The sequence below is a fragment of the Oryx dammah genome, unplaced genomic scaffold, assembly GCF_014754425.2.
Source record: "Oryx dammah isolate SB20612 unplaced genomic scaffold, SCBI_Odam_1.1 HiC_scaffold_22, whole genome shotgun sequence".
Lineage (NCBI taxonomy): Eukaryota > Metazoa > Chordata > Mammalia > Artiodactyla > Bovidae > Oryx > Oryx dammah.
In genome coordinates this window covers 21,851,814-21,869,525 of record NW_024070206.1, presented here as the reverse complement: position 1 = coordinate 21,869,525, position 17,712 = coordinate 21,851,814, and the positions used below count along the sequence as shown (strand labels likewise).

Sequence of the window (17,712 nt, the reverse complement as noted above, 5' to 3'; positions counted from 1 at the left end):
CTCAGTTGGTAAAGAATTTGCCTGCAATGCAAACCCGGTTTCAATTCCTGGGTCGGGAAGATCCTCCTGGAGAAGGAAATGGCACCCCACTCCAGTAGTCTTGCCTGGAGAATCCCATGGACAGAGGAGCCCGGCAGGCCACAGTTCATGGAATCACAAGAGTCAGACATGACTTAGCAACCAAACCACCAAGCAGATAGAGCTAATCTTCTACATCTTGGAATTTAAAATACTAATCCCTCAGCCTTGACTGTGCAGTCCCAGTGTAATAGGATTTGGGCAACAGGGCGAGCCCTGATGGCTGCCTGTCTTTGCCTCTCTTAAACCAGCTGAGGCCCCAGTGGAAAAGGCTCATGGTTGGGATTGTAGGGAGGTGGCAGGATCCATTATGGACAAGCCAGAGAAGTTTGTTTTAAGTGGGAGTGGCATATATGTTTGAAATACCTTAAAATCACTAAAAAAAATATTTTAAGATTCTAATACTAATATGTTTAATGAGTAAAGGGATGTTTTAAAACTATGAATTAAAAAAAAACGGAACAAAACAACCATGAATACCAAGCACTGAGCCTTTTCATTTAGCGTGTTTCAAAACTCCTGCTCCCTTTCCTGGCAGTGAGATCTTCCTTTTCATTTTCACCAAGTCCTTCTCCTGCTTTAACACATAAGAAAAGAATGCTCTGCTGTTTGTTTTGTTCTGCTTTGTTTTAGCCCTTATGAGTCTGAGTCTGAGTACCTTTACCAGACTTTAACTCCCTGGCAAATCAGGCTCTCCATTGATCCTCTCATGAAGACGAAATGCTTCAGATTTCCATACCTGGAATTTATAATTTCATGCCTGGCCTGAATGCCTTTCCCACCTCCCTGCCTTTGTAAGTCCTTTGCATCATTCCTTGAGTTCCAGCACACGATCAACAACCTCTTCAGTGAGACCTTTTGGGCAGCACCTCCTTGCTTTCCATTACTCTCCAGTAAACACTTTATTTTAGTGTAGAAATTCACTCTTAGCAGTGGACTGTGTTTTAATAATGTTCCATAAATGTTACTCTCTTCTCATTATAAATAGCTGAAGAGCAAGTGTCACAATTTAAATTTCCTCTTCCCCCAGGAAAGTCCCAGAATCATTTACATTGCAAACAGCGGGCCCTTGTTCAATACCGTAGGCTGGCTGGAGGCCATTTAAACCTAAGGAGCAGATGACACCTCCACTTTACAGATCATGAAATTGACATTTAGTCGTTTAAGCTTCCCAAACCATCAGCTTCAAGCCGAGCATGAATGTCGATTTTTAAGGAGCATTCTTTACTATAGATGAGTTATTTCAAAGTTTAATGAAGTATTGCTCTGTAGGAAAATTTAAGGAACCCACTGAAAAGTGTTCCACATCGTTTTTGAAGATTTTATTGTGGGGTAATCTTTATTCTGTGATGTTAGTTTTTAGAGCCACCAAATATATACTTGGGCATGTGTGTTAAAATAATTGGGTATGCCTTTGCATTCTGTTTACATAATAAAATATGTCCTCTCTTTGGCATAAAGTAGGGAAAAGAGAAAACAAAGTTCAGCATTCAAGATTCCTTTGTGCAGTTTGTAGTGGTGAGTCCTTTCTAACTCTTGTGACTCCATGGACTGTAGCCTACCAGGCTCCTCTGTCCATGGGATTTCCCAGGCAAGAACACTGGAGTGGGTTGCCATTTCCTTCTCCAGTTCAGTTCACTCCAGTTCACTTCATAATAAATATGAGAGTAAAAGAAACAACACCAGGTTCTGGGGAAAAAAAGAACTGACTTATGTATAAAGAGCATATAAAGGATTCTTGATGGAGTAGCCAATTTTCACCCTCAGCGTACTCATGGCTGATAACTTCCACATTAAAATTCATATTCGTAGAAATAGTGGGATTTGTGTAAAGTTTTTACTAGTACCCACCTCAAGGAGCCTGATGGGCTGTATTCCTTCGGGTTGCAAGAGTCGGATACGACTGAGCAAGTAAACCACCACGAGCATCCAATCTGAGTAGTAACACCAAACTCTATGAAGATACATACCCAGCTTCTGATAACATTGCAGGGGAGTGCAGCAGTGTGGCAGGATCACAGTGAAGAAAGTAGTAGATTAATTAGGAAAGGACACAACTGGAAAACATGCTGGGCCCTTTGGTAGTTATCCCTCTGTATTTTGTCGTGAAGTTAATGTATTAGTATATTAATAGAAGCTAACCCTCATATAGTAGTCGCTGTGCATCAGATGCCCCATGTGATTTATAGTTGTTTAAAATTCGTAAAAACTTGTTGAAATATGTTCTTTTATCATCTTCATTTTACAGACCAAGGAGACTAATAGAGAGGTCTGTAACTTGAAGTCATGTGAAGTGGAAGAGCCAGGATTAGAATCCAGGCAGCCTGGCTCCCTCATCCCTTCTTTTAACCATCTAGTTATGTCATGACTTAGGGTTTATGACCAAAATGTATGACCAGCGGCATCAAGAATAACAAGTACAGGGACTCCCTGGCGGTCCAGTAGTTGAGACTTTGCCTTCCAGTGCAGGGAGTGCGGGTTCGATCCCTGATCAGGGAACTGAGATCCCATGTGCCTTTCAGTCAAAATAAATAAATAAATAAAAGCATTAAAACAGAAGCAATGTTGTAACAAATTCAATAAAGACTTTAAAAACGGTCCACATCAAAAATTATTTAAAAAGTCAGAATGATAACATAATTGTCAACCTATGTGACTGCAAATTTTGTCATTTCTACATGTTAGGAAACATATGCCAGCAAACACTTGAGGAGGCGTGGTTATTCTGACCTTGGCTTAGTTCTCTTGAGAAAACTGTGTGGGCTGTACAGGTCTGAACTGAGTGAGAAAACAGGAAACCAGATGCCAGCGCTTCATGGAGGCAAGAATTGCTTTTTGGTGAAGTAGTTCTAGCGCACCACCCAACTTAAATCAGGGTGAAGCTCAGGGTGGCCTGCATTCCTGATGAACTGCTCTGTGTTCATCTTCCCTTGGTCCACAGTCCATCCTGGAGGCCATTCCAGACGTGCCAGTTCATTCCAACGGTGCGGCAGACCCTGGACGGTCAGCGCGGAACGCAGCAAGTGGTGAGTGACACAGCCTCCTCAGCCTGTGTGTCTTTTTGCTTCTGTGCTGATGCTCAGTTCGGTGATCAGTGGGTTTCTGAAGCAAAGTGTATGTGTGTTTTTCTCCCCTTTCTGATTTCTGTCACCCCGGACCTCTGCTCCCTCTACCTCCAAACACCTTGTCCTGATACACCCAGTAGTCACATTGCAAGCAGAATCGTTTCCACCTTGACGACCACTGTGTCATTTAGAAACTACTCACTCAGGCAGTGCCTTTGATTTGGGTTCTCTTTTATAGGTAACCTGGATCTGCTGAACAGCATCAAGCAGGCCGGAAAGTAGACGCCTTCTAAAAATCTCTAGTTATGCTCAAGTATATGCAGTACCAGAGACACTTATGATGTTTCCTTACAAAATAACAGGGTGAACGTTTAATGGGCCCACCTCCACTTGAGAGCTGGGTACTCTCTATGGGTTCAGAATGGAGTCTCAAATCCTCCTTGTAGGAAGTAGGTCCCCTTTAGGCCACAGTTTTGTGGTTCCCCAAGGGTCCCCCTAAAGATACATGCTCTTCTCAGGCACAACAGAGGTCCATACTTAGAGCATTTGCTTCAAAATTCAAATAAGTTGAGGTGATGAAATGTTCTAACATTGATTGATGGTTACATAGTGCTGCAAATACGATAAAAATCATTGACTATGCACTTCAAATGAGTAATTGTTGGGCATGTGGATTACATTTTAATAAAACCGTTATAAAAAAAATTAAAGATAATGAATTTACCATAAATTATTCCACATCATTCTGTTTGCTGCCGTGTTGTTATTCATTTCGAATCGTACCACTGAGAGGTCAAAGTCCACTTGGAGTAGTCCAGTGATTTGGCGTATCAGCCTGCATAATCACCACTGTCCAAAGAATCTGCCCTTAGAGCCTTAAGCATTTATAGTCTTGGGACTTCCCTGGTGGTCCAGTGGTTAAGAATCCACCTTGCAATGCAGTGGACACAGGCTTGACCCTGGTCTAGAAACTAAGATCCCACATGCCACGTGCCACAGCTACTGAACTCACACTCCACAATGAAAGATCCTGCATGCTAAAAGTTGAGTTGACACAGCCAAATAAATATTTAAAAAAGAAGAACAAGTAGTTAGAGTCTTATCTAACAGTTAAGTCTTACTCTGATTTGAATGCAAGTCTCTGTATAATATATGAAAATCATAACTTTGCCTTGTTCTTATCCATTTATTGTGTTTTAAATCAAAATTATTTTTTAGAATTTTAGATCTGTTGATTTACAAATTTCTCCACTGAACTTTTAACTGAGATAAACTAGGTCTTCTGTCATTTCTGTCTGTTGCTCCTCTTGTTCTATTTGGCTTTCTTTTAGTCGCTGTTTATAGAAGAGGGTGGGCTTCCCAGGTCAGTGGTAAAGAATCTACCTGCCAGTGCAGGAGATGCAGGTTCGATCCCCAGGTCAGGAAGATCCTCTGGAGAAGGAAATGGCAACCCACTCCAGTATTCTGGCTGGAAAATCCCATGGACAGAGGAGCCTAGTGGACTGCAGTCCATGAGATTGCAAAGAGTTGGACAACGATTTAATATAGAAGAGGGTAAAGCTGATGAGTTCTTTTTTTAATTCTTTTCATGACATAGGAACAATTTTGCCAGGCAATAAAACAAGATGGCAAGCGAGACTCTCAGTCAAAAATCAGATTTAGGATTACTCAAGTGATTTCCCTTGCTTTTGGTAAGGAATCTATTGTCTTAATTTCAGACTTGAGAGAAACAGGTATAGGGGACAGGACTTGTCACCCCTTCATCTTTGGAATATGCACCGTCCAAGACCAGAAAACCAGGACAGAGTCACAGGAATCAGGATTAATTCACCTGAACAAATCTCACAGTGGAGGGCAAACTGGATTGGAACAAATCTGAAGCAGCGTAGTTCCACAGTTTGGGATAAAAACTCAAGAGGAGTGAAAGTAGGCAGAACTTTTCTGTGGGGCCTCCACCCTTCCTCCTTCTGCTTTAAGCTTTTCCTTCCCGAGTAGCAGCAGTGTTGTGTATGGATAGACGTCACTGTAGAAGAGTACACAGAAACATTTCATTATGGATTTTATAATCATCTAATAATCTTCAGTGCTTTTCATGAGACATAAACATCTAAAATTAAAAACATCAGATTAAATAGGAAGTTTGCATAACGATTGTAGAAGCTTGTTCGTATGGAAGTCTGATGACACTACATTAATTGTTTAACCAAGATCATTCTGGGTGAGTCTGATGCTTTTCCAGGGATGTAAACATTTTAACGTGCTTGTGGATTAACTCATCAATATTTTATGCTTATTTTATAGTCAATGGTATTGATCAGTTAAATGGCTTATTAAATATTCCACATCCTTTGTTCTTTAGATGATGAATATCTGGACAAAAACATTCCGGTAGAAGCTGAAGAGCTGTCCTTTGAAGTATCATACTCAGAAAAGCTAACACAGGCTCCAAAAAGGAACAGATTTAAGAAGTTAGATTTTAAGAAAGAAGACTATGTTTTACCTGTAAGTAAAACGTGGAAATGGAGAATATAGCAATGGCATTGTCTTCAAAATGAGAGTAGGATTATTTGGCAATTCCTGTGCATTTTGCTTTTTTAAGGATATTTTTAATTACCTAAATTTGATGTTTAAGATAGAATGGCTATTGTCTCAGCAAGCACGTGCAGTCAGTTTCAATAGGGGAATTACCCGCACTCTTGACATCACAGTTGTGATGATGATATTATAATATACTTCAGGTGACTGTTTTGTGTTTGGTTTAGTGTAGTTGTGACCATCAGAGGTTCTAACAGTCATATTCATGGCCTTTCTATGGCACAGCATGCACCTCAGATATCTTCTTTTGTGAATAGCAAGCATGTCAGGCTGTACAGATTTGGAAGGTCCAGGTCTCCTTTGAATGAAGGTATAATAATTTTCCTTTGCCATAAAAAAATAAATATCCTCAATATGTATTTTAGAAATTTGTTGTTCAGAAAACCAGATTTGGCCTAACCAAAGCAGAAGATCTGTCTGCTGAAGACATGAAGAAAATCCGCCATCTCTCTCTAATTGAATTAACGGCCTTTTTTGACGCCTTTCGAATTCAGCTAAAAAGAAACAAAACAGAGAAAGTAAAAGGACGAGGTATTAAGACTTAGTCTGATTCTAACACATTGACACATGGGAATAAGACAGTGCTTTTCTGACTCTTTTTTTCTCTCCCTGCTGTTTTACAATGAAGACAATGGGATTTTTGGAGTTCCCCTCACAGTCCTGCTAGAAAATGACCGAAGGAAAGACTCTGGGGTTAAAGTTCCCTTTGTGTTACAAAAGGTGAGTTCAGTGTACATAACTGGGGCGTTCATAGAGCTCTATGCTTGTAGCATGCTATTCGGAAACCCACTGATGAATATTCTTAGATCTAAAGACACGAAGGCCCCTTTCGGACTCGGGTTTCTGTGACTTCCGGCTTCCCGTGACTTCCGGCTTCCCTCCTTGCATCCACGTGACATCTAAGGCACCTGGGTGTGTTTGCCTTGCTAAGAACCTCTATTGCATTGTCCAGCCAGAAAGCATCAGGTTATAGACACAGATGCTGTCACATGGCTTCCTTCTGTTACATTTGTTCCAATATTTTAAAAATGTTATTTGTGTGTATATATGATTATTCTCTCCTGGATAAAAGATGACTACTAATTACTAATAGTCCATTTATTAATCTTACAAGTATTTGCTAAGATATATCACAGGTTGGGTGTTTTACGATGTTTGTGTATTACTGTTTAAATTAATTTTCCAGACAAAGCTAAATAAAGTCTAGAAATCAGCTTATTCTGGTGGTGTTTTCAGAGTGCCTGGGAAAGTATATGTTGTGACAAAGAAGATTTCTGGTTTAGGAAGTTGTGAAAATGATGTCTGAACAATACAGTTGTCTCGGTGACCCTCACTGGCGGATGGCTCGTTTGCTTTTAAGCCCTGCCTTTTATAACCAACAATTTACACTGGTTTATTCAACAGGAATATCCAATGGTACAAGTAAAATTCCAAGCCCTAAATACAAATCTGATTGAATTTTAAATTCAGTTTTTTGGGGGTTTTTTTTTGACTGTGCCCTGTGGCATGTGGGATCTTAGTTCCCTGACCAAGGATCAAACCTGCACCCTCTGCATTGGAAGCACAGAGTCTCAATCACTGGACCTTCAGGGAAGTCCCTTAAATTCAGTTTTTAAATGATATGTGAAAATACTGACAGAAGACACATACTTTATTCACAACACCAATTCTCTTGACTGTCTTCCTCAGTTTGGGTACCAATACCTCAAACTGAGCTACTCCTCCAGTCAGATGACTGACTGGCCGCCCATAGGAGCAGGGAGGATAGCAACCGGGGTCCATACAATGCCCATGCCCACCCAGTGTGTGCATCCACAGGGCACCTCCCTTCACTGGGCCACATGTGATCTCTGTGTCCTGTCACATCTGACCGTCTCTGAGCCCCAGGAGGTCGCTATGGTCATCTCCTTTCTACTGGTGAGGCAACTGAGGCATCATAGGGTGAGATAACATGCCCAGAAACACAGCCAGCAAGAGATAGATGCAAAAAGAAGCAAGTGCATGGTGACTCTAAGATTTCCTTTCCGTCCTGGCATTGAGCCATTATTATGCCCTTTTTCCTCTCGGAAAAGGACACAGTCTGAAAAAAAATGCATAAAAATCCGACTGAGAAGATTCAACACACGTTTGTATTATTGCATAGGTACAAAAGCCTAGCACACAGAAGGTGCACAATATACTGCCTGATTCGTCTCATACTAACTCCTCAATAGAGCCTCACTCTGGGTACTGCTGAGGTTAGCGGTGCTCTTGTAAGACAGCTGGAGGTGGTGTTCTTCCACTCCTGGGGGTAGAGGCTTTTCTCAGGAAGAAGTCTCTTCTCCCTAAATACTTACTTCTCTTCATACCTACAGGAGCTGCCTTAGTCCTAGGCATCATCATTTTTTGAAAGGAAAATAGCAGAGACTCGGAATCCTGCTCTTGCTGTGTGAACATGGGCAAATCTTTACCCCTCCCATGCCTCAGTCTCTTCAGCTGTAGAATGGGGGCACCACAGAATTATCGTGAGGGTCATGTGCATTAATATATGTAAAGTGCTGAGAATGTTGTCTGACACACCCTAAGTGCACAATCAGTGTTAGTGTTTATTATTATTTAATAGTAAAGCATCACCATTACCATGAGACAGATAAGCCTTTACAATTTCTAATTCCTTGGTCAGATTTTGAGAAGCCCTACAGTGTCTTGGGCTTCCCTGGTGGTGCAGTGGTAAAGAACTCCCCTGCCAGTGCAGGTTAGATGCAAGAGACACAGGCTTGATTCCTGGGTCAGGAAGATCCCCTGGAGAAGGAAATGAGAGCCCATTCCAGTGTTACCGCCTGGGAAAATTCCATGGACAGGGGTCACAAAGAGTTCGACACAACTGAGCCTGCATGCATGCACAATGTCTTAGCTAGAATAGAATAACTAATGATAGTAATTTAGAGTCTTTTGTTACTGGTTGGTGACGCTGACTTGATGGACATGAGTTTGAGCAAGCTCCAGGAGTTGGTGATGGACAGGGAAGCCTGGTGTGGTGCAGTCCATGGGGTCACAAAGAGTCAGACACAACTGAGCAACTGAACTGGCTTACTGGTTGATCTGCAGAAAAATACAGTAATCAGATGTTAAAATATTTAAGGGGCAGTGTGCTTTCGTGGTTAAGAACAGAGTTGGTGCCGTCACTTTTGAGGATGACCCTGGGAAAGTGAAAAACAACCCTAAGTCTCTATTTCCTCATTTGCCAATCGGAGGCTAGTGTTGGCCTCCTGGGAGCATGTGAATGTTTAACTAGGTATTCAAGTACCTGGCATGTCTGTATGCTTGGGAATGTATCGTTTTCATCATCATTGTTATTTTAAATGCTCATAATCATATTTACTTCTGTCTTGTATCATTGCTTTCTAGTTCTTTGAGAAAGTTGAGGAATCGGGTCTGGAATCCGAAGGGATCTTTCGACTTTCAGGATGTACTGCCAAAGTCAAGGTACCGAACACTGTCTCTCTTCCTCCTTAGAGAGCTCAGCTAGCCAGGTCGGTTCCCGCAGGCATCGTATGGCGGTGTCATCACTGCTGATTCTATCACTTGGCGCTGTAGAGCATTCAACACCTATGACTAAATGTTATTCCATGATGCTGAGTTGTGCATTCTTTTAAATTAAAACAACAACAATAAAAAGCAAACAACAATGAAAGAACACATCGACTCACTCTCAGAAACCACCGCTTGTCTTGTCCCATCATTATTTTGGGGGTTAAACACTTCCGTTTTTTTATGTTACTCTTCATCATAGAATTCACTGAGCCAGTATCAGATGATTCCTGGTATCTGTTGTCAGTTGTTTTAAACTTAGAGACATTCTCTGGCTTTCCTTTTAATGAACATCCTTATAGGAATTTGTAGGAATGGCTATAACCACTAAAATACTCCCTCAGCAGTTCTGAAACCCAGTTCCATTTAAGGTAATGTTAGCGTCTACATCTAAAACCACCATGCAGTGGGAATTCTTTTACTTTCTTCCCTCTGTATGGAGGCTAAGTCTTCAGTTCAGCAAAGAAAAGAATTAAAGGAGAGCTTTGCTCATCAGTTGCCAGCAAGACATCCCACTTGCTCTGCTGGTGCACAGATGAAGAGTCCCTCTCTGCCCTGGATCACTCCCTGGTGGGTGGACCTGGAGACATGAGCAGTTGTCAATAATGAATCCTTGAGGAAAAAAACTTCAGGGAGAGGGAAAAGGGAACTTGACTGTGTTCAGAACTATTAAAAGGAATTGTGTAGGGGCGGGAAAGCATCTCTTCCCTAATTCATTTTGGCACATGCTTTGGGAGATGCTATTTGTATCAGAAATTTCAGTCTTATTTAGAAGCATGATGAGGTATTTTTCAAGGTGGAAACTGAGAATCAGTAGGCTGTATCTATTGGAAGCTCCAGAAGGCAGGTGCTGGGACCGAGTTAGGAGGAGAGGGTTACAGGGGGACCTCACTTCTCAAGGACTGAGGGTCGGGGGAGGCGGACTTGGGGGTGTCGAGCCTCAGACCTGGTGCAGGCAGGACCATCACCCTGTGCCCCATCAGCCCCCACCCCGGGGAAGGGCCTGAGGCTGAGCAGAAGGTGCCAGCAGCTGGGGAGTCGTCCACCTGGGGTTTTTGCAGATGAACAGCCAGTTCTGTTTTGAAGGGAGACCTGAGTGGTGGTCCACACTTTGTCACTGCATGTCTCCGGGACCCGTGACTTCCTTGGGAGTAGAGATTATTAAATGCTGGTACAGGTTTACTTGAAAGGCAGGAAGATTCCTAATGGCTCCTTAAGGTTAATACTTGCTAAATGGGATCTGGTTTTTGTTTCAAGTTCTCACAGGAACAGTTTTTACATATACTTCTAAATAAATGTGTCCTAAATCTGAGAACAAAAGCTATCACTTTTTGGTTAAGTCTTTGTGGTTATATCTGTAGAGTCAGAAAACCAAAATGAAGTCAGAACAAGTTTCCTAAACTGAATCAGACTCCATCCCTGTAAACTTCCCTCCATAATAGGCAAGCTGTATTTGTACATGTTCTTACTGACTTATTCTGTGTGTGTGTGTGTGTGTGCACGCATTAGTAGGGAAGAGTGGGAGCATAATGGATATGATTTAAAATTTCTATTTTTGAAAATAATTCAAAGGAGAAAACTTTACACAGTGTTTCTTGTGTGTATGAAGTTTAACATCATAGCACATGTTGCTTTTCTCTAGCTAATCTTTGACTGAAAAGCACTTACCAAAGGTCAGTAATTCCTTTAACGTGCTCTAATAGACGCATGCATTCCTGAACCACACTAGGTAGAAGTCCCTTTTGGCCCTTAATCGGTTTTATGTAGTTTCAGCCTATTTATTCCATTTCTTGTCCATCTGAAAAATGTATTCCAGATGTTTTCGTGCTTTGAGCTCCAGGAAAACCAATGTGGAAGAACACTGGGTCAGTGAACAGAAACAAGGGAATACTGCAGTTAGAAAGGCATTGCAACTTGATACAGCCAAGGGGTCTTTATTTCTTCCCTTTGTTCAAACTTGAAACTTAAAAAAATGTTTTCATCAGTTAGACTATTTTTTTCTAGAAATGTGCTTGGGGAAAGAAAGTTTAAAAAAAAAAATCTCCCTCATAATTATCATCAAGTTGTGCCAAGTAGCTGACTGTAACCCTCAGGTATCACTGTGGGTTGTACTTTCAGAGCCTGGTTAGACTCACAGGGAAGCAACCCTGGGGGACGCTGCGGGTTTAGCCTCACAGGGCACCAACCGCTGAGCCCATCCTGGATGTGAGGCCTCGGGTCATTTGGAACCAATTTAATGGCTCGGTGTTTCCAGTAATTTTCTTTTCCACAAATGACAGAAATTTGAGCCAAACACCTGGGAATATATTTTATGGAAGAAAGCAGACTGCTTTGACGTGCATAGCTTTCTGTTTCTGACTTGTTTCACTTATTCAGAGGCTGCTCTAAATGTTGTGTGAGGATGTTACCTGGTCGGCTGGTTTCCCACCCTGAACTAGTTTTTTGAGGCTGAAGGTGGGTTATTTGCATTTTTGTAAAATTACCTCAGGAGGAGAAGCGGGTTGGATATTTGCTCAGACGAGGTTTAAGGACCTGGCTCCTGATCCTTGCCTAACATCCTCATTAACAGTTTAAACATCCACCCGTCTCTGGTGAGGAAGAGTCGGCCCCTGGTTCATCCGGTCCCTTGTTTAGGACACCTTGGAGCTCTGCACCAGCTTCCACTGTGCTCTGCTCCAAACTCAGAGAGGGCGTCCATCCCCTCCTTTCTGTTGGCCCTTTAGACAGAATGAGGTGCTATTATTCCCCGAATAGCACTCCACATACACATAGGTTTCCGTAGTAATAACACTAGAGGTTGTAGCAGAGACAAGGGAGGGTAAATGCAGCCAGCACTTACTGAGCGCTCTCTGTGTGCATGCCCCGCCCCCTGAGCTCTGTGTTATCCAGTTTAATCTCTTTGAGGTTTTTTGAATATCCCTGTTATGCAGTGGGAAACTTCACAGGCCTTCAACTAGACCATTGTGGAACTGGGATAAACGCCTAAAGAATGTGGTTATACCTTAAAAATCCATTCCAGTATACAGCAGGTGCAGACAAATGCTGCTGATTCCACTTATACGAGGTACCTAGAGTCAGAAAGTACCTTGGTAGATGCCGGGGTTTGGGGGAGGGGCGGTTGGAAGATGGGGCAGGGAGCAGGGGACTTCGTGTTTACTGGGGACAGAGTTTCAGTTTAGGAAGATGAAACATTTGGGAGGTGGGTGATGGTGAGAATTGCACAACAATGTGAATGTAGTTAGTGCCACAGGACTGCACAGTTAAACATGGTTAAAATAGTGTGCTTTATATTATGTGACTTTTACCACAGTAAAAAAAAAAAAAAAAAAACTTTTAGTGAGTGTGGTTCTAGAGCCTGCCCTTGACCCTGGGGCCATGTTTCCCCATAAGTGACAGGGAAGCGCTGGCAGGTTTCAACGACGGTCACCTAGGGTTTCAGCCAGCCTCTTGTGGCATAGGTCTGTAGAAATGGATCTGAATTATCCTGTTCTTGCCAGTGCTTCCTGAAGACCAGTTTCCCCTTGGCTTTTGAGCAGTGGCACAGGCAGTGGGACAGGGAAACGTTGGCTCCTCCCCCTCCACTTCTTGTCAACAGCACCTCCTTCTGCCCGTTATCCCAGCGTGCAATCTGAGAGCCATCCTGGACTTTTCTTTCTCCCTCTGAGTCTCATATTCAACCCATTGCCGCTCCTTGAGAATTTTCCCTTAAATGCCACCTCTTCTTTCTGTCCTGCAACTGCTCACCCAGTCACCAGAAATGCCAATGGCTGCTTTCCATTTCCCCAGCCTGATCCCCACCAGCGCCGAGCCCCTCACCCACCGCCGGCCCCTCCCTCCCCGCCCCGATCACTTTTCCACCCAGCCACCAGAGAAGATAAATCTCACCTTGTCGTCCTCTAGCTTCTCTTGCACATTCAAGGCTGGAAGACTTAGGCTTCTCATGAGAATAAAGCAAAGGCCTTAAGGATTTTTCACAGTTTTCTTTTTTAAAGTATCCTTTTTGAAGCAGTTATTGTCAGTTGGGGAACTGACTATAATTGCCTAGTGTTATTGGTAAACTCTGTAGTTCAGGGAGCAGTAGAATGCCCGGAGGGTACTGGCCATCAAATGAGTTAATAATCTAAAATGGATAACCCAAATCAACTTAAGGACATTTAGTGATTTTTTAAAAAAGTCTTAACACAGTGTTCCAAGCCTTACAAAGGACCGGGCAAGCATGCAGGCATGTGGAAGACATGTGTCCATCTTGGCATGAAACATCTGTATTTGCTCCAGGAAGATGTCATGGGTATGCATGTTGGAGTGAGGTCAGAGTTCCTTTGTTGGGTTAGTTTTCATTCTGTATGTAAACCAGCCAAGAGGCGTACATCCTTCATTGAATTTAGAAATATTAGTACAAGATGAGGTGGCAGAAGGAAGGAATCATTGAAGGGGAAAAAAGGAAATAGAGGCTTTTTTTTGCTCAAAATCTAGCAGCGCATTTATCATGTGGGGATAGACAGTATTCTGCCAAAACGACATAAATGAAGCTATGATCTGAGTAAAGAACTTTTGTATTTGTTCAGTTCAGTTTAGTCACTCAGTCGTGTCCGACTCTTTGCGACTCCATGAATCGCAGCACGCCAGGCCTCCCTGTTCAGCACCATCTCCCGGAGTTCACTCAGACTCACGTCCATCGAGTCCGTGATGCTATCCAGCCATCTCATCCTCGATGGCAAATTACTTTAAGATTAGCATTATTCTAAAAGGATTTTAGAGAATGTTTTTTTAAAAAATACATTCAGAAAGAGCTATTTCAGTTTTTCAATCGTGTTGAAAAAGAGGAGCTTAGTAGATACTGGCATTTCAAATCTAATTACAAAATTAGTTTGTGTAATGACAGCTTTTAAAGGGGAAGAGAGGGGGATCAGGTTGTAAACTCACTGTTTTCCTTGATTTTCAGCAATACCGTGAAGAACTGGATGCCAAGTTTAATGCTGACAAGTTTAAGTGGGAGAAAATGTGCCATAGAGAAGCTGCAGTAATGCTGAAAGCCTTTTTCAGAGAACTGCCCACCTCTCTCTTTCCCGTGGAATATATACCTGCCTTCATCACTCTAATGGAAAGTAGGTGGAAGAAGTTACATGTGAATGGATCAGATACAAGGTCAATGAAGTGGCACAGAGCAGAATAAAGATGCATAATCAGATGTGATCATAAGTGTATACATTTGCTATTTCCTGGTAATGCTTGGCAAAGTATTGAGTTTGATGGTAAACTGTCATCTCTTTGCATGTTTATATTTAAAGTCTGGTCATTAGGATTTAGAGGGTTTTATAACGGTGGCTCAGATGATAAAGAATCTGCCTGCAATGCGGGAAACCCTGGTTCGATCCCTGGGTCAGGAAGATACCCTGAAGAAGGGAATGGCCACCCTCTCCAGTATTCTTGCCTGGAGAATTTCATGGACAGAGGAGACTGGTGGGCTACAGTCCATGGAACTGCAAAGAGCTGGACCTGACTGAGTGACTTTTTATAATCATTAAAAGGCAGAGAGGGATGTAGAAGGACCAAGGTCTTGAGATAAGAATTCCTGCTCAAACATCTGTTAACCATGCAGTCAGCCTTTCTGAGCTTCATGGCTGCCCCTGTAGATTACAGATAATAACTACTTGTCAAAGTTGTGAATATTGAATGAAGACATCTAAGATAGTGACTGGTATATAATAGTTCTTCAAGAAATATAAGGTCTCTCCCTTCTTTAAATCCAGTGTCCTAGATCCGATGATGTGGCATGAAACAAGAAAGTGTTTGTCTCTGAAAATTACTATATAGCATAGTGTTTCTGAAACTTATGAAGTCACATAGATGAGGCCTTAGCTGAGGTGCATGCGTGCATGCATGCTAAGTTGCTTCAGTTATGTCCAGCTCTTTGCGACCCCATTGCAACCCCATGGACTGTAGCCCAAGAGGCTCCTCTGTCCATGGAATTTCCCAGGCAAAAATACTAGAGTGGGTTGCCATGCCCTCCGCTGGAGGATCTTCCTGACCCAGGGATCTGAACCTGTGTCTCTTAGGTCTCCTGCGTTGGCAAGTGGGTTCTTTACCATTAGCACCACCTGGGAAGCTCTTAGCTGAGGTACTTGGATAAAAAAAGTATGGAAACTGGACAGCATGTGTTGTATTTGGCGGTAAGAAAGTAATTTCATCCTAAGTGTTAAATGTTCAAGAAGGTGTGATGAGAGAAATTTAGAAAAGTAGAAAGGGGTTACATAGTGTGAGCTTTGACTACTAACCTGAGGAATTCAGGGTTCACAGCCTACATATGTATAAGCTTGCTGAGTAAATGGTGATCCTGTTTGGACAGAAAGAGAAGATGGCCAGATTGAGAAGATATATCCACATAAAGGGGTTGGCCACTGCTCAGTTATCGAAGAGGTTACCACGCAGGAGTGAGAGCCAAAATGCAGGCCTTAATGATGAAAGTCTTATTAGTAATTTGAGAATGTGAGCCAAAAATTGACATTTTAAAGCACTACATGAGCATAACAAGTATTAACGGTATCTTCCAGTTTACAACCTTCTGCAGTTTGGCCAGAACCATCAAATCCTTAAAACCACAATGAAAGAAAATAATAACAACATCTGAAGTTTTTTGACAAAACTTGTCCTGAAAATTAGTTGGTTCTCAATCTTTAAAATGTTTAACTAAACCAGATTCATAAAACAATGCTTTATGTCTTCAGAGAAGAGACTATGATTAGAGACTTTTCTAAGCTTTAATTGACATGCTGTGACCAGTGTCTTTGTTCTTTGTAAGATGTAGCATTTTTGTTTTATGACAGAGAGAACTATTTCTCTTATTCTTTTTTTTTTTTTTAATTTCAGATATTTTATTGAGTTGGCCAAAAAGTTAGTTCAGGTTTTTTCCATAACACCTTATAGAAGATCTGAACAAAGTTTTTGGCCAACCCAATATATTCCCAGTTCTAGAATTTCCAGTGGCTACTTTATACCTATTTTCTATTTACTGACCTTGCCTGTCTTTTGATTCATTGTAAGTATATTTTCCTTGAGCATAGCTTTCTTTCACATCCTTGAGCATAGTTATCAGTATGATAACTGCTTTACTAGTTCTGTCAGTATGATAGCTACTTCATAACTAGTTTTAACATCTGGGTCATCTGAGGGTTGGTCTCTGTTGATTGTCTCTTCTCTTGAAAATGGGCCATTGTTTATGTCAAGTAACTTTAAACTGTATCTGTAACATGGTGGCCTTGTTTTTGGAGACCCTGGACTCTGTAATATTTCTCCAGAGAATGGGGTTTTCTGGTCAGTTTTGCTTTTTGTTTGTCTTTAGGCAGACAGTTTGTTATTTAATCTTTACCTGTGCTACTCCACATATGCACGATTTATGGGGTGAGCCAAGATTTGGGTGGATTTTAAACCAGAATCAGGGTATTCTACCTCTTGACCTTTCTGGGATTCCCCATAACTCTCCAGTGTGGTCATCCTGAACCCCGCCCTCTCATTGTTCAGGCCAGAAAGACTGGGGCTTTCTTTTGGAATTTTAGCCACCTCATGCCTTGCTCTCTTTGGCCTGACTTCAGACTAAAAGCCAGGCAATTGGACACTCTCCCTCCGCTATTCTCTAATTCTAAGTGTCTGGTCCTGTCCTGAATCTGCCTGCTTTTGTTCATTCTCCACTGCCTTGTGTGGCTGCTTTTTGTACTTTGCCCAGAGTTTATAGTTATCTTAGGGAGAGTTGATTGGCAAGGAGCTTACTCAGCCATGGCAGAAGCAGAACCTCTTAATTTGTAAGTCAGAAACACAGGAGTTTCTGTAAAGTTTGCTGTCCTGGAAAATGAGCTACAGAAGTCTTAGCTTCACCTTGATCTGCAGCTTATATACTGAACAATTCATCAAAACAAATGGTGCCACAGAGGGATTTTTTGTTCTAGTTTTTTTTTTTTTTTTTCCTTTTGGTCTCAGGAAATTATGCAAGGAGGAATCAGTCTCCCATGTAAGATCTGTTCAGAGAATTGTGTTTAAGAAGGAAATCATATTTAGTTCTTCTTCATACTTCTATTCAGATGTTGAAGCCAGTGTGCTTCAGGGAAGGGAGAGAATCTGGAAAAGATCCTGAGAAGGTTCACAGGAGGGTCCAGTTTTCTCTATGTGACTTTGAAAGTGGAAAATACTAGATTGCAGTGATTAATTTGATACCAGCCTACCCTGCAGGGAACCCAGAGTTCTGGGCTGTGACCAGCAGGGAAAATGGCCTTTTTCCCACCTGGCGTAAGCTCTAGTTTCAATGAGATTTCTGAAGGGAAGAACAGTGGACATCTGTGCCTTTAAGCCACCCCTCGTTTTACTCTAAAATATAGTCTCTTCCACTTTGTATTTTCTCTTTTCAAACCCGCTC

At 41.9% G+C, this 17,712-nt stretch overlaps 1 protein-coding gene across 4 annotated transcripts in view; it reads left to right on the top strand.

The window, feature by feature from the left end:
• ARHGAP28 (Rho GTPase activating protein 28) overlaps nt 1–17,712 on the top strand; it is a 142,380-nt gene that overhangs the window by 104,515 nt on the left and 20,153 nt on the right. For all 4 annotated transcript variants that reach the window (XM_040264651.1, XM_040264652.1, XM_040264653.1 and 1 more), the window contains 6 exons: nt 3,020–3,104; nt 5,503–5,645; nt 6,104–6,269; nt 6,367–6,458; nt 9,126–9,203; nt 14,251–14,413. In XM_040264651.1, the coding sequence (XP_040120585.1) occupies nt 3,020–3,104; nt 5,503–5,645; nt 6,104–6,269; nt 6,367–6,458; nt 9,126–9,203; nt 14,251–14,413 (727 nt within the window). The remainder of the gene's footprint in view (nt 1–3,019; nt 3,105–5,502; nt 5,646–6,103; nt 6,270–6,366; nt 6,459–9,125; nt 9,204–14,250; nt 14,414–17,712) is intronic.